The sequence below is a fragment of the Heptranchias perlo genome, chromosome 20 (assembly GCF_035084215.1).
Source record: "Heptranchias perlo isolate sHepPer1 chromosome 20, sHepPer1.hap1, whole genome shotgun sequence".
Lineage (NCBI taxonomy): Eukaryota > Metazoa > Chordata > Chondrichthyes > Hexanchiformes > Hexanchidae > Heptranchias > Heptranchias perlo.
This window is the reverse complement of record NC_090344.1, coordinates 51153297-51171226: the sequence shown is the minus strand read 5'-3', so window position 1 is coordinate 51171226 and position 17930 is coordinate 51153297. Positions and strand designations below refer to the sequence as shown.

The 17930-nt window shown below is 38.1% G+C and overlaps 1 protein-coding gene across 2 annotated transcripts in view; it reads right to left on the bottom strand.

Moving 5' to 3' along the window:
* The window catches only part of LOC137335865 (cytotoxic granule associated RNA binding protein TIA1-like), a 41314-nt gene that overhangs the window by 14566 nt on the left and 8818 nt on the right, over positions 1-17930 (bottom strand). Inside the window, exons 2-6 of one of the 2 annotated variants that reach the window (XM_068001358.1) lie at positions 12456-12552; positions 11570-11665; positions 9827-9916; positions 9074-9128; positions 6491-6578 (exon numbers count right to left, since the gene is read on the bottom strand). In XM_068001358.1, the coding sequence (XP_067857459.1) occupies positions 6491-6578; positions 9074-9128; positions 9827-9916; positions 11570-11665; positions 12456-12552 (426 nt within the window). The remainder of the gene's footprint in view (positions 1-6490; positions 6579-9073; positions 9129-9826; positions 9917-11569; positions 11666-12455; positions 12553-17930) is intronic. The other variant, XM_068001359.1, reaches the window with a different exon arrangement.

The following is a 17930-nucleotide window of genomic DNA, read 5'->3' as shown; positions in this document are numbered from 1 at the left end:
AAGCTATTGCTAGGATGAATAAAGTGCTTTTTTTTTTACCTTCAGGTGTGAATGCTTTGGTAACATCTATGACATGCTTCTGTATAAAAATGCATTTGGAGTCCATGTTTAACGTGAGATTACCATGCAACCGCACGTGAAAATACCAACTCTGTGTGGATCAAGAGTAGAGGACACAAACTGTCTGTAAGGACGTGTGCTGTTTAACCTTGTACAAGTACTTTGTCTTCACTGCTCCAATCATTGGAAACCAGCTATTTGAAAGAGTCACCCTGAAGACAGCCAATACCTGGCTTGCTTTTGTTGGCCCACATAGATCGGATTTTAGTCAATATCCAAAGTAAAATTCTCAAGAGTACCTTCAGCACATACACTTTTTAAGAACATTGTGAAGCAGCTACCAAGTTGCATCAACATGTGCAATTCTGTAAGTTTTATTCACAAAATTCTTCAACTTGAGAAAAAAAATTATATAGATACAAAAAATATATTTTTTTTTTAAATCAATTCCCCAGGTTAGGTTTCCCATGCCCTGGCAAAAGAGGAGAGTGCCTGGTCGGCTCCCAGGTCTGCAAGACCCCTCAATACATCTCAAGAGGCACTTTTGCCAGTGAACCAGGGAGATTTCCATTCCAAATCAGAAAACATCTCACATCCGCTTGATATCCACCAACCATCTCGACAAGATTAGAAACTCGCCACCATGTTGGATATCATTGGCAGAAACCCACATATTCTGCTCTGCAGTGCCAAACCCACTCCAGTGCTCACAAATCTGATTTGAAACAGTAACTGAAGAAAACCACCCGAAGCTCTGAGCTGGCAGTCACAAATCAACATTTAAATAACCTCGTTTCACAACATAATGCCCCCTCCTTTTGTTATTATTGCAGAGATGCACAATAGGCAGAAGCTCAGTTTTCTGTTGAAAACAGGCTGTGCAAAACTCAAGACTGTATCCTAACCGGTTGCCCAGCACAAAAGCTTTATCCGTTAACGCCAAAAGCTGATGCTAAAAAGCCAAGAGGCTAAATCTAACCAACGTCAACTTTGCCAACAGGTTTTGTTGCTGCAAAAATATTTGCTGCTGGACCCCACATCCATGTAGGCCAACAAACAAAAAGAAAAAGCCATGACATCTGCTGTAATGCTGTTCACTATGTTAATATCATAATATCAATAAGAATCAATAACTTGTACCTTCTACATGGAACAGACAGGAAGCATTCTGCAAACACACTGATCATGGTGAAGGAAAAGGAGAGGAATGCATTAAAATTCCTAGAGCCCTTTGAGGATTGGAAGATTATTTCAACCATCAAATACACACACCCTTTGAGAGAACACCTTCAAAACATTCAGTATAAAGATACATAGATTATTTTTTCATTTTAGTGCAAAAATGCTTCTGCAGTCTTCCAAGGATAAAGCAGAATTAGTTTAATATTTAAAGTTAAGGTAAGTTTTGTGAGAAAGCTACAAGATTTCTTCCCCCCCCCCCCCCCCCCACCCACCCACCCAACAAATCTGCACAAGATGCTAATTTTTACAGCCCGACCAAGTTGCAACAGATTTCACTTCACCATTTAGATTGTTTGATATTCTGCTGCTTGGATATAGTGAACACAGAAGATCTCAAAGCTCTCCACTGATGCTGCTCTCTGCATCATGCAGATCCAATTCTACACACCACTCAGAAGGTGATATACCCCATGGAGATTTAAAAACTAAAATCAATTAAGTACCTGGACGAAATGCAACTCAACAGTGTACAAATGGCCCAGCCACAATCGTGGCCTTCGATGCAGTAACAAAACCTAAACCAAATAACAAAAACCTGAAACATGGCTTCAGTGGGCAATTGAATGCCATCCTTGAGGTAAATGAGCTTCAACAGACATGAATTATTAACAAGGATAGCATGCTATGAAGACCTGAATCCATTTAATACCAATTTTTAAAAAAAAATAGAACATTTGGACAGGATTTTCTTGTTAAGCTTGAAACTCCATTATAATGCATCTCTGCCAAAGCAGGAGAGACAGAACACTACAAAAAATAACGTAGATGCTATGTTGATCATGTACAGTCTTTAACCAAGAAAAAAGGGTCAGGCAGTTCAAAATCAGCATCAATTTTTAAAATGCTGACAACTGTACTGACCGTCTCACAAGGCGGCTCTAGTTTTCAAAGCTAAACATCAACAACACTGTTGTCAGTCACCATTTACCATAAACACGATCAGCGTTTGAGCTTTAACACAGGGGTGGGCCACAAATTCATGCCTGTGCCTGCACACAGGCCTGCCATTTTCCAGATTGGCACCAGCAAAGCACCAGGAAGGAGCTACCTACTCTCAGTCACAAATGATGCATGGTGCAGGAGAGATAGCCTTACCGATGCCACTCCCCTCCCAAAAGAAACCGGAAGACTAGAGGATGAGTCTATCGACATTCACTCTTGCACAACTTTGCACCCCACAGAAAATAAAAATTCATTTTGTATCCAGCTGGATGGTACTCATTCTCCGACTCCACCCTCCTTTTCTTCTTCCAAGTGCTACATTTCTTCCCTCAGCCAGAATGGTGGGATAGTCTCAGCTGCAAACTTTGCTGTCTACACATTCAATGCCGCACTCAGGAAACAGAGTACACATTCCTGAGGAGTGGTAATGCAGGTCCTTCCTGTCAGTTTTGCTCCCATCAAGATTGAGCCTTCTACCTGGTGGCATTGGACTGTCAAACCTCAATGTATGGGGATGGGAGACAGCAGTTATTTTAACTACAATTCATACTTTTGCCCACTGAACTATTCTGCTTCTAAAATTACGACGTTTCTCTGCACAAAAAATCTAGGGACAACTTGTTATGGCTACTTCCACAGCTGAAGTGCCCATTCTCAAAAAGAAAGTTGAGAAGCATTTGAAACTGAAAAAAATGTAGCAGCAATGCAATATCAGCGAATCTCACAAAGTGCCATTCTAGCCTGTCACCAACTGCACTTAAGGCAATGTTAAGTACATTACTAAAAAAAAATTTAAACAATGAAAAATTGCCCAAGAAACATGGAAATTATCGAGCCCTGATGAATACAGTCTATGCAAAATGCTGTTAAAACCTCAGTATCAATGAAAATGAACTGTATTGTACTTACCCGAACAGAAAACTTGAAAATAAAAGGCTTAGAAAAATACAGCAAAGTAACAGGTATAGAGTTACATTAAACAAGGAAAATAGCACTTCAAGGGGTACAAACAAATACAAGAAGAAACCCAAGGTAAAGAATTTGCTGACATGAATTAATGTTTCTGTTCAAAATCAGATTTTCCATGCAACGAGGGGCACTATAGTAGGTGGTGTTTCCGAGGCAATACTGTATCTTATACTGGACAGAGCACTCTCAAGCCAAGAGTGTTTCACATCAAATATTGACCCTAACTTAACATAAGAGCAGGAGAATTTATATCTTTTGAAATTGACTCGATTCCAATTTCTGAAAAGCAGCTAAGTTGCTACATCACACTGTTCATAACAGCTACCTGTGATTTTGCAAAATACAGTACACTCACACAGAAAACTATCTTTATTCATTTCAACACCTCATTAATGATCATCTAATAATTTGGCCACCTTGATTGGTCATAGCACGGCTAACCAACAGAATACAAAGAATGGCACATTGCCAACATGCAAAGGGATTATATTCAGGCTTGTCAAGAGCGAACTAACATCTTTCACAACCTCAGGATTTCCCAAAGCGTTTTATAGCCAATGAAGTACTTTTTGAAGTGCAGTCACTGTTGTAATGTAGAGAAATGCAGTAGCCAATTTGCACACAGCAAGGTCCCACAAACAGCAATGAGATAAATGATCAGATCATCTGTTTTAGTGATATTGGTTGATGGATAAATATTGGCCAGAACACCGGGACAACACCCCTGCTCTCCTTCAAAAAATCCCATGGGATCTTTTATGTCCACCTAAAAGGGTAGACGGGGCTGTGGTTAACTCTCATCCCAAAGACTGGTTAAATAGATCAGAATACAATTTAAAATGTGATTGCTAATTCCATATTGCAAGTTCTTTCTGCATGCTAGATCCAAAAGCAATTTACACTGTAAATTTCAGCCCACTGGGAATTACATGAAGACTACAACAACCCACTTTTTTTGGATCCTTAACATCCTTACGGTAAGAGCTCCTCTTCTGTGTTAGATTTAAACTCAGGTCCCAGATTTCCACTTTTGACATTCCAAAATATTCTAACTCAATGAACCATCTCATCTTCAGATGTAGAATTTTAAGTTACTCCTGGAGGAGTAAACCCACACATACCAGATGCCCCTGGCAACTGTATATTAACACAACCAAGTGTCCAACACAAATTCTTTGCCAAGTCTGAAGTGATAACACCTAGTTCAAACAACAGTATAATGTGTTGATTGCCAAGTTCCGAAGTTATATAAAAGTAGTACACACTGAGTGAAGAATCTAAGAGGGCAGGATTCTTACTTCACAAAAATATTCTAGGTTGAACTTTCCTTTTAGTACTGAAATGGTTAAAATATTACGCAAGTTATAGTTTAACTGGCAAAGAAAAATTTAAATTGTCTCAGGAATCTACTCAAACCACCTTCACCACCCCTCAAACAGCCCATTCATAGTCAATTGTTTTCAAGAAATTTGGTTTCTTCAAATTTCTATCCCATTGCTCTCCCTGTGGGTAATGTACTATTGTCCCAGTAAAACAGCAGACAGCTGGCTGCTGCAAAGCTTCTGCCAATGTTGTTTCTTCAGGCTTCTTGCTGGCGAGCACCTGGGGTGACTTTGCCTCCTTATGGAGAAGCAACTGGCCTGCAACATCTTTCTCCCCCGAAACAACAGAATGGCTCATGTCCACGATCAAAAGCTCACTGTGGGGGGGGGGGGGGGGGGGGGGGGGGGGGGGGAGGAGGGGAATGGAGAGCTGCTTGCCTATGCTTTCCGACTGGTGCTGGCTGCTGTAGTTTACTCAAGGTAAAAAAACGTTTGCAAAAATCAAGCAACTTCCAACTATCCATTAAAAAGGACATTGTAAAAAATAAATTGCTACAGATTACTGCAGAACTTAAACAAACAGAATTATAGGGGACTTCAATACAATTATGTTTAACTAATAAAACTTGAGTGAAGTTGCTCTTCAATAGATAACCATTAACAAAACTTTTTTTTAAAATCAAAAATTATGATTTAAGGCTTTTGAAGACACAGCTGGATTAACGTTGTGGCATAATGATCAGGATACTTCAAAAGGTTTAAAGTTATCAGTGTTTATTTTAGGAACAACTATTTAATCCAGAGCCAGCATTGAACAGCTGGTGACGACTGGATGAAGGAACAATAATTTAAACCATTGTTCTTTCACAAGAGACAGCACACTGTCCTCTCATTAACATACGGTATTTAAGAGGAATTTTAAGACAGCAGGACCTCAACTAGCGTGGATCACCTACATTTTCAGCCCAATTATTCTTATGTTGTAATGGAATTTTATAAAATATTCTGTGAACCTGAAAACCTATCAAAACTAACTGTGGTGCACGTAAACAGCAAGAGAGCTACAGAAACTATAATTTCCTAGAAACTATTTAAAGAAAGATCGCCTCCTTCCAAGAAGCAGAAAAAGATGCCATCTCCTTGTTAGAGTCCAAGAGAAAGTTCGATACACTTGTAAAAGGAACTTTAAACTCATTAATTCAAAACAACTACTCGAAGATAGCGTACCGCCTTCAAGTTTTCATAGAAACATGTATACTTTTGTTTTTGTGTCAGCAACTTTGCACCTATACCAATAGCATGTTAAGAAGTTGAAGGAAAAGCTTTCAAGAGCTCAAGCGGTTCCTTTCACTATTCTGTATTCCCACATGACAGAAGAATAGAATTTAGCTTAAAAAACAATTTTAGAGCAATATATATTTTGAAAATGCAGAACTCAAGGTTTTTTTTTTAAAAACAGTTCCCTTTAAGTGTCAGCCACTGTTTTCAGCCCCAGGGATTTATCGATTTTAGTTGTTGTTTTACCAACTTTAACTACAGAATGGTTTATTAATGAAGATTACACGTATGTTTTGAATTTAACTGCATAAATGTTCTTTAAAATGTACATACCAGCCATGTGATATTCTAATGAAGTACCTGTGCCTACTTAAGAGTGATGGTGTTTTTCAATTCACTGACATTTAACAGGAAGTTTTAAAGAAAACAAAACTCTGCCCTTTTCTGTCCTTTGCTTAAACCCTCAGTCTGTACTACTATGCACCAATCCACCTGAAACAACGGTACAATTACACCCAAACCGGATTTAAGAGGCTTCTGAACGGACAATGGTGGAGATGCCACTACACTGCAACTCAGACAGAAAACCTGAAATCAAGGATTAATGCATTAAACATTTAACTTTGTTTTAAAAAACAAGCCAAACAGCATAAAAATTCACACCAAGAAATACTTACGATATTCTTCCAAATGGTGCAAAAGCTGCTTTTATATCTTCTGTGGTGATTTCTGGACTCAAGTCGCCAACAAATACATGGAAATGATCTGTTGAAAATTTGAAACAATTTATTCCCAATTAAAAAAAAAACAGGGCAAGGCTAAAATTGTAAAACCTCAGGATAATTGCCCTGCAGATGATTTAACAGAATTTCAGTAGCAACAGAAATACACACTGACAAAAAACAGCACAGCAAAGTGCACTTGCATGCATAAATAGAGGCATACAGATGATAGAATATGTAAGTATTCAAACCTCTAAAGGTTCTTCCCTTGAAGGCCTGAACTGCAAAAATGATTTTTGTTAATTGCTGACAGTGGACCAATACCAGCTAAAAATTAATGATGCACAATGTGATTAGTCCATTTTGGGATCATTCTTGGCAAACACAACTTAAGAGGCAGATTTGAAAATAAATTAAATTCCTAATTAAGCTTTTGCACCAGATATTATATCATTGGTTCTGATTACGTGGTCAATGTAAATCGGAAGGAACATACTAATGGCCCTGTCTGCCAAAATTGTGAAAATGTACTTTTTTGATGCAGCTGGACACCACTGTAAGGAGGAAAGATGTTCCACACACTTGAAAATTACTTTGCAGACAGTAACAATCTACAAGGATACTTTTCAAAGAAGCTGCCTTCCTCCAAGTCTGGGATAGATGGGAGGATTCATGGCGATAAGGACCAGAGGATATAGATTTAAGGTGATTGGCAAAAGAACCAAAGGTGACATGAGGAAAAACTTTTTTTTTTAAAACACAGCAAGTGGTTAGGATCTGGAATGCACCGCCCAAGGGACAGATTCAAACGTGGCTTTCAAAAGGGAACTGGAATAGTACTTGAAAGGAAAACATTTGCAGGGCTATGGGGAAAGGGCAGTGGAGTGGGACTAGCTGGATTGCTCTTGCATAGAGCCAGTGTGGACTCGATGGGCCGAATGGCCTCCTTCCGTGCTGCAACCTTTCTATGATTCTAATGTACAGTACCTACAAGTCTATGGCTTGATTTCACAAAGTACACATACAAGGCAAGAATGTCACTGCAATGCACATATGAACTGCCAAATTGCACAGTTGCTAACTACAGATGGATACAATGGTCCTTACAAACACTTACTAAAATTATAATTTACAGATCTTGTCAAATTAAGGTTTTAGACCCAAGACTCATCAGCTCTAAATTAACCTTGCTTATTTTCACAAAGTGAAAATCTGTGTTTTCTTGGTGAATTGGGCATTTCCTGACTGGGAAAGGCCACCTTCTTGTGAACTACTAAGGGGTGGATTTGTTGAGATCCATAATGTAGTTGTGGGAGGAGGCACAGCACATCACATTAAGAAAAAATCCAATCCTTTTCAGAGAGACAGTTTAGATTTCAGATTTGTACACTAATGAAATGACACGCTCATGTAAAGAAAAGCTCAAACGGCATGAAATTACTTGATGTAACACAGACTTTGGCAAACATATACTATGCATCTCCACTGTTGTGTATTTCTAGCATTTTCTGTTTTTATTTCAGATTTCCAGAATCCAGAGTATTTTTGCTTTTGATATACTAAATGTTATTTATCTTGAAACTTGCAAAAATCTGTAATTCAGGTCAGAATTACTGAAGCTCCAGTATATCTCTCACTTGAGCTTCTATAACACTACACATAGCTAGCTAACAGAATATTATACACACAAATTGTATTGTGACCATTTCATGCCAATCAATGTTTTTTAAAAATTTGTTCATGGGATGTGGGCGTCGCTGGCAAGGCCAGCATTTATTACCCATCCTTAATTGCCCTCGAGAAGGTGGTGGTGAGCCGCCTTCTTGAACCGCTGCAGTCCGTGTGGTGAAGGTTCTCCCACAGTGCTGTTAGGTAAGGAGTTCCAGTATTTTGACCCAGAGATGATGAAGGAACGGCGATATATTTCCAAGTCAGGATGGTGTGTGACTTGGAGGGGGAATGTGCAGGTGGTGGTGTTCCCACGTGCCTGCTGCCCTTGTCCTAGGTGGTAGAGGTTGTGGGTTTGGGAGGTGCTGTCGAAGAAGCCTTGACGAGTTACTGCAGTGCGTCCTGTAGATGGTACACACTGCAGCCATGGTGCACTGGTGGTGAAGGGAGTGAATGTTTAGGGTGGTGGATGGGGTACCAATCAAGCGGGCTGCTTTGTCCTGGATGGTGTCGAGCTTCGAGTGTTGTTGGAGCTGCACTCATCCAGGCAAGTGGAGAGTATTCCATCACACTGCTAACTTGCACCTTGTAGATGGTGGAAAAGCTTTGGGGAGTCAGGAGGTGAGTCACTCGCCACAGAATACCCAGCCTCTGACCTTTTTAATACTGTCTTAAATTATAACGAGTATTCAACTTGCAGCTGCCTGGGCTTCTAAATCAGAACAACACAAAACTGTAAAAACGAATGGACAAATCACTGAAATAGTGATGGAAAGGCTGCACCCTCCAAATGCTTTGCAGAATGCTTGCTGCACTGACCATATGAAGTTGAGTTTCAAAAGGAGAGGGTGGTAGTCGTGCAATACTTACTACTTGTGTCTTTCTTCTGGCTACTTGGAGTTGTTGCCCAGTTCACTTTGACTTCCTGAAAATTATTTCATAGTGATTAGAATAAAATACATCAGCCAATTTTATTCAATACAGCATTATACACTCGCCAACAAAATTTTAGTCTGCACTCATGCTGTCCATATCTACTGTACTTAAGTTTTCTCACTCAAAGTGGTTAAATATTTATGGAGGGATTCTAAAATTGAGTTGCCACCCTCTTTCACATTTCATCTGTGAAATTTAGATTTCACTGAAACATGCCCACCTATAACTGGTGGATTTTATCCCCAATGTCTCTTTTGGAAATAATGTTTGGACAGTAATTTAGCAGAATATGTAGCTATCTGGAATGCATTGCAAAGCTAATGCAATTGGGGAGTTAAGATTAGTAAATCATAAACCAGAAGTGAAATAAAAAAATACAAAAAATGACAACCTATGTTTTGTTTTACAAAACTAGCAAGTTTTGTCAATAGGATTCAGATCTGTTATAATCTTTGTAAATAGGGGCTCATAGTGGCAATCACTGCAGCCAATTCTACTTGAACATTAATGGGAAGGCACCATTGTGTGACAGAAGATGGAGACACAGTAGAGGATATTGAGGATCTTGTACACAGAATACATGGGCAGCAATTCCATCAACAGGCTGATAAGGATGTGATAAACCACTAGCATACAAAAATTGTTTTTGTACATTGTACTTATCACAATTAGAAAGTTTTTCCTTACTGTTTTGTGGTGTGTAGCTGAATGCAATTGTGAGACTGAAGAAGCAGGATGTGGGACAAAGGACATTACAGCTAACTGTGACACCTCAACCTGAAGACATATAACATCATAGGACAGGTATTAAGGTATTTTCTGGTTTATTTATTACATAGGATGCATTATAAAGTGGCTTGTTAGATACTTTCACAATTTAGAGAAGTGCACAATACTTTTTATATTCACAGCTAGTTTTACTAGTTGCTGCAACTGCCAACAAGTCTCATCTTCCAAATCAAAGAAATGCAAGACCACAGTTCAGCATGACAAGTTAAATTTAGATTTGTACATTAAAACATCAATCTCACTAACTTTTTGCTAGTGATTAGAACACTAAACACATTTGTTGCTTCACTGGCATCAAAATGGAGCACTTCATACACCTTTTTGATTTGCATACAGATTTCATTGTGGGTTCTTGTGCAAGGCATCTCCTATTTCACATATAAAGTACAGGAATTGTACTACCATTGTTAATAGCACTGGATTTAGTCTATGTTGTGCAACAATACAGAGATTGGAGTCGGAGCATCGCAAAGCAACTAATGAAAGGTTTGTATTTTGGGCAGTATCATCACTTTCTTTTTCAGATATTATGATCCCATTTTGCATTTCCACTTTCGCCCCCAGATTTCCAGCATTTACACTTATCTTTTAACCACTGCAAAGTAACATTTTGCTTAAGGAAGCACCTTGTGACACCTTCAACAATCTGAACAGGTCGCTGAAGTTTTAAGTGATACATTTGACATTTAGTTTATTGAACAGATTGGCATAGTTGACAGTACTACATACAGCAAACCAAGTAAGGACCGGTCACAGGTGTTAAAGATGAAAAGCTGTTTATGAATAACGTTGGCCATATAACTATTTGAAATGCTAAAAATGAGGCCAGGCTAACTTCCAATCATGTTGTGACAAACTGTCCAGAAGTTTATTATCTTGTACTCAAGATCACCCACCAATGGCAGTGGTCACTGAATGACAGTCTTAATAATGGATTAATGATTCGGACTTGAATCTGCAACAAAATCAAGTTGCCCGTAGTTCTACAAGTAACTTCAGTTTTAATTTCAAATTTTACTCTTATTTTAACAGCGTCAATTTTAATTCATGGAAAATTTGTAGTCAAAAACGTGCTTTTGCTTTCTATATTTTCATTCAAGTCTTCCAGTCGTTTTTTTTTCAATGCACATGTTAAAGAATGTCAGAATTGTTACTTCACTTCTCACACACAAGATATGTTAATAAATTTGTGCTTGAATGACAAACTTCATTCATTATTTCAATTCCCAAAACTGGTTTCAAAAGTTTGGACCACTGTTTTAACCCTGATTAAAACTAGTTTTACTCTATTTTGAATTTTAATCCCAATTTTCATCCCTGTTGAACAAAATGCACTAATTTTCAATACAAACATCATGGACCCAGAAAGGCAATAGAGCAACATTTCTGCAGTGAATACATATTAACAGATGATTGAGGTGATGAGAGAAAGCGGTGATATAAAACTAGTCACTTAATGAAGAAACCTGACTGCAAAGATTGAAGTATGACACCACTTGTCAACTCATTTGTGACTGGAATACTAAAGAAGTGTCACCAGATAGTAATTTAAAAAACAGAAAAAAGGGGGGTGGGGGAGAAATTGCATGTACATATCCTGTTCCAATTACAACTCACCCGTTACACTAGATGATAGCTTACCTTACCCATAATTTTCCGCCCATTCATAGCTGCTAATGCTGCTGCTGCATGCCGGTGCTCATAGAACTCCACAAAGCAATATGGATCATTGCCAGTCTGTTAGAATAGGAAAACAGAACCAGATTGATTCTCTCAGGAGGGGGAACCAGAACAGAAAAGGTAAGAAAAATGCAACAGATCTCAAAAGCACTGTAATTTCAGAAGTTACAAAAGATCCATATTATTGGTCACATAAACTGAAAGCAACACACAACCACGGAGCCATGACAACTGAACGTCTAAAACTCTGACAGTTAGTTGAATTCATCTTTTCTCCACTGAATATGCTGATGTCTTGCAAGGTCATGATTGCACACACAAATAGCCATTATTCTTCTGCAAGCCTGGGCAACAAGTGTAGCTTTGACCACGAGGCACAACACAGCCGAGCTTGACTGTTTCTCACCCGACATCCACATTTCCTGCGGGGGTTGCTGGACAGGAGTGAGAACTTTGTCCAATTTCCCTCTCCCTAACTCATGAATGCTGAGACCTCTTTCCTATAGTAAAACTTAACTCATTGGAGTAACAATTGCTTTCTTAAAAAACCTTGACTTTTAAAAAAAAAATCAATATTGTGTGACAATACACATTCCGTTACTTGGCAATAAAAGTTAAGAAGTGATTCAGTTTTAATTTTGCATTGAAACTTAACAAGTGCTGAATATCAAACCAAATTTCTGGGAGTTTTTTTTTTAAAAAGTGAAAAATGACTTAAAAGAATCACTTCTTGTATCTCTTCTCATCAATAATATTTGGATTTTATCCTTCTGTGTCAAAGATGCATCCTTTCTATGAATAAATAGGACAGACGATTAAACGCCGTCTTGAAAAAAGGCCATCGTACCTCAACAATCATCTTACAGCTTTTGCATGGTCCGATCTGACTGAAAAGTTGAAGAATGAGGGCTTCCGTCACATCTCTGGAGAGATTCCCTACATATCTATGAAAACACAAATACAGAATAAGTAATCACACAAAAGTAATGAATTATCTACACACAGTAACAATTCAGAAAATCAAAAACTTTATCTGCAAATATTTCTTATTACGCCCCCTTGCACATCTTTCCCCATCCAAAAGCTAAGCCGGGTAAACTCGCCCTAGCTTAGATTCAAAATATATCCATGTGTTCCACACCAATACATTACCAAACAACCAAGTCAGTGTTACAAGATTGACATTTCTATTTTAAAAAATAACTTTTGACCGTTTCAAACCATTTTTCATTTAAAAACAAATTTCTTGGATCGAGACCATTGGAACCAGACAGGGAATGCCAATGATTTATGGAGACTTAGCTCTGTTTAAATATAATTAGTAAATAATGGACAGTGTTGGTTCAAGGAACAGTGTTTAATGTGAAAACCCAGAATTAAAATTCAACACCACTTCCAAAACAGATATTCTTTCTATAGTACAAACATGCTGACTTCTGAAGTTTCTTCGAACATCAGCATCCTCTCCTTAACATTTTGACAGACCAATATGATTAAGTAGGGATGTAAAGTTTAGTAGAAAGGAATAATTGGAATGCACTTAAAAATACAAAGAAACGAGAGGAGGAGGACTGGGAAAACTATAGCTTACAAAAGTTGAACGAATACAATCAAAGCAGCAAAAAATACTCATGTCAAATCGCAGAAATCAACTCAGGTAACAAATCGGGTTTCAATTAATTATGCAGTAGCCTAATGATAGAAGAAATATATAAAAGTTATAAACACAGAAACAGGCTATTCGGCCCAACCATTCCGTGTCAGTGTTTGCTCTCCAAACTAGTGAATAGTTCTAACAACATTTACTCACCTTATTCCCATATCCCTTCAACCCCTTTTTCTTCCTCCACCTGTCCAATCAAATCTTGAATGTTGACAGTTTCTGCTCAACCACTAACTCAGGAATGTAAGGAGTCGCACAACACCAGGTTATAGTCCAACAGCTTTACTTGAAGTCTGACTTCACCTGACGAAGGAGCAATGCTCCGAAAGCTTGTGATTTCAAATAAAGCTGTTGGACTATGACCTGGTGTTGTGCGACTCCTTACATTTGTCCACCCCAGTCCATCACCGGCATCTCCACATCATGACTAACTCAGGAAGTGAATTCTACATCCTTACAACTCTGTGTAAAGAGGTTTCTCCAGCCCACTTAAAAGTGATGGTGAGAAACAGAATTTGATAAAGAAATAGTGCTGTGTAAAAGTAACATTGCAACTGTCTTTAGAGGATGAGCGTTGACCTTTGTGAGGAATCAGATTTCCCAGAAAAGCTGAAGTAGCCAGTGCATAAATAATGCTTGACGTTTTTAATGAAAGGATTAGGTGTTGAAACAGACGAATCACAAGTTCAGGCAACTCGCATCCACAAGTTCTAAAGGTGCTTTAATTTATAAAACTTCAACCAATGGGAAATGTACTGCAGCTAGAACTATAAACCATCTGATTTTTCATGGATTTCACAAGCAGCTGCTAGATTTGCACACTCCAAACCTGTGGTGTAAATGGGGGACAGAGTTGCCGGAAGCCAGTGTAGGGCCGTTGTCTCCAAACCGGTCTGCAATATTGAAGCACTTTAAGAGGATGGGGGCATCAAAATTAGCACAGCTTTAATTTTTTAAAATTTACTATATATTAGGGAGAATCTCGATTACAATATGGAAAACAGAACTCCTATTTAAAAAAGTCTGGAGACATACCCGAAAACTATAGACCAGTCAAGTTTAATACAAGCAAAAAAAAACACCTTAGAGAGAGATCTAGAGGGGCATGGTTTGAGAGGTCACACATGGAAATGTACAAGTGAACAAAAGCTTGCAAGCTTGGATTCAAAAAGCAGAAATCATGCACCACTAATAAAGTAAATATATAAAAAAGTTAGTCTGAGACACAGACACATTTCTGAACAAAAAGAGAATTGCGGTACATGGTGAGAAGGTGGGTTTGAGTTCAACCAAAAGAGCCATATATCCTATTCCTAAAATATTTGGTTTTTAACCCATGATCTGTCCAGAATTAGAATGATATTTGGCACTGAAATCCATGCCTTGGAATTCTCTACCCCAGAGGGCTATGGATGCTCAGTCACTGAATATATTCAAGGCTGAGAGCAATAGATTTTTGGACTCTAAGGGAATCAAGGGATATGGAGATCAGGCAGGATAGTGGAGTTGAGGTCAAAGATCAGTCATGATCTCACTGAATGGCGGAGCAGGCTCGAGGGGCCTATGCCCTACTGCTGCTCCTATTTGTTATGTTCTTATGTTTACTGACCTTAAATCACCACTGAACAAACCAGAGGAATTTATAATACAGCATAAATGGGTCAACATATTAACAGCATAAACTTCTACCTACATATCTAATGCCCGCACATACTGGAAGAATTTAACTGAATAGCATAACATAGCAACATAAATTATGTGAATGAAAAAGACTTGACAAGAACCCACTGTCTAGACAGTACTGAACTCTATTAAGAGATTTTTTTATTTCATGTACAAAAATAGATGGTAGTCACTGTAGCTTTTTACTGTAAACAATGTCAACATAAATACAGGGTATAGTTGACCCTCTCATTGACTTTGAGATGTTAAATAGTGACAGTTTCAACTAAGTTCACATGAAAGTACACCCGCAGAAAACACATAAGAAACACGTATGAAGTCAATTTGGATGGAATTCCTCCAAAATTCTGAACATATCCTTATTGCATGCAGGCAATCTATACTGCATTGGGAAAATATTCAAACTTTGTATCCATCAGGATACAAAACAGCACTCTTCAAAAAGGGCAATAAAATAGCAATTTAAGAAAACCATCTATAATTTGCTAAGTACCAGCAAAGTGCAACAAATGTTGCCCAAATACTAACCTTTCACCCACTTCCGAAGGAAAAGTTGAAGACAGTATCCATAACCTCTTGAACCATTATTTCAAGATGTTTCAGATTTATGCAAGAAAAATTTTAAACATATAATCTAACTTTCCTCGAACAACAAACAGAACTAGTGCAATTATGACCACATCACCCCAGGGAGGTTATGGTATGCTTTTTTTTAGTTCCATGGTATGAATTTTTGAAGTGCTGCACCAGGCTACCCTGCCAATATTTCATTCAATTTAAAAATACATTTTAAGGGGGCCTCCTCCCACCCTACTTCATATAACCCCATCAGCATATCTTTCTCCCTCATGTACTTATCTAGCTTCCCCTTAAATGCATTTATGTTATTCACCTCAACTACTTAATGTGGCAGCAAGTTCCACATTCTAACCAATCTCTGGATAAAGAAGTTTCTACTGAATTCCTTACTGGATTTATTAGTGATTATCTTATATTTATGGCCCCTAGTTTTGGGCTCCCCCACAAGTGGAAACATCTTCTCTACTTCTACCTTATCAAACCCCTTCATAATTTTAAAGACCTCTATCAGGTCACCCCTCAACCTTCTCTTTTCTAGAGAAAAAAAAAAGTCCAGCCTGTTCATTCTTTCCTGATGGTTCTAACCTCCCAGTTCTGGTAATACTTGTAAATCTTTTTTGCACCTTCTGCAGTGCCTCCATATACTTCTTTGTAATATGTGCACAGTACTCTTAGCTCCACTGGAACAGTCCTGGATCTCAAGTAGCTTCCATTCCCTAGTATCATTCTGGAGAAGCTGCACTGTATGCTCTCTATCGCTTTAAAGTTTGGCAGTGGGGTGTCCACCACTATGCATAGTACTCTAACTGTTCTAACCAACATTTTGTACAAACGTATTACTTCTTTAATCTTGTACTCTCTTCCCTTATTATGAGCCTTGCTAATGTCACTCAAAAAGGCCACCAAGAAGTGTTTAAAATCAAACCAAGTCCACGTGCCTTTCAATTTCAACATCCATAATACTTTTAAAACCTCAGTTCAAAGAAATTAAATTCAATGTAGTGGTCTTGGGAGGGGGCAAAAAAAAAGGTTTTCTGGGCACGAATGCACATCCTACTAAAGCATGCTGGTAATCAATTTACTGCATCACCAGAACACCAATACAAACTGAACAGGTGAACACAAAAACTTACATAAAATGGTCAAAGAGTTTTTATTTGGCTTCAAATTTAAGATGTTTGCCATCCAATTACTTCAAAAAAAAACTGCCCGCACATGGTACAGAAAGATTTGTTAACAGGTGTAAACTGTACCTTTTGGGGCACTCAGTAATTTGTTCCCCTTCCAATTTCCTCCACTCTGCTCCTGAAGGTCCCAACTCTCACTGGAATATACTAACATACTAAAAGTTAGAGCTGCATCCTACAAATCAATAGTCTTGCTGTTTTCATCCAAGGTAAAGTAGACATAGTTAATGGTTCCATACCAAAATAGTGGGCTCACCAAACAAACAACTGCTACCCCAATTTATATATATATCTAAACTGAACAATGGAAACTTATAACCAAAAAGAAAGTTTCAGAAAAGTTAGCGGTAGTTATTTTGTTAAAAGCAACGATCTTGATGAGATTTCCTCTAAAGGGTCAATGTTTTGTGGAAGATACTCCATCTTGATATACATTTGAGGGTTTGAAGAAAAAGGTATTGGGTGTTATTCTGGGATTCTTGATTTTCAAGTTGATATTTTCAGATGGCTCTCATGGATTTAAATACTGCAACTATATTTCTCTGTTCTTGCTACCATAGATCAACCAAAGCTGGACAACAATAAAATAAACATAATGTAGTCTGAATAAGGTAGACAGGCACATGGGGTCTGCTTCAGAATCCAAAAGCTTTGTGAAAGCTACAGTAGGACTAAGTCATATATTCAGGCATACCAGGATTTGTAGAAGTACAGTTTATGTGGTTACACACGAAGACATATTTCTAAAACTTCCCCAGCCTAGTCCTTGGTTTTTGGGGGGGGGGGGGGGGGGAAAAGGAGGTGCAGGGGTAAAAAAAAGCCAAAACTATACTGAGGGTGAAAAATTAATTTTTAACCTAACTGCTGGGAAGGATGCAGTATTATGTACGTTTGCACAATTTCTGTGGGTTCTATTTAGAGTTGTACCTTGTATTTACCAAATAGAAAAACTTAACTACTTAAATTACTGTTAGGATAACTTCACTAGAGAACACAAACTACTTCGCTTCATCTTCAAGAAATGGAAAGGTTGAGTTTTGTTAAGTACCTATATGCAGTGCTAAGATAAATGTAACCAAATTAATATTTTTTCTGTTAATGTATGACAAGAGTGCAATGCCCCATATCAAATAATTTAAAGTCCCCACTTCCTTAAACAAAGCTCCCAAGGACTCCAGTTTTAACTTTTGCCTCTAATTCATGTTCAAAT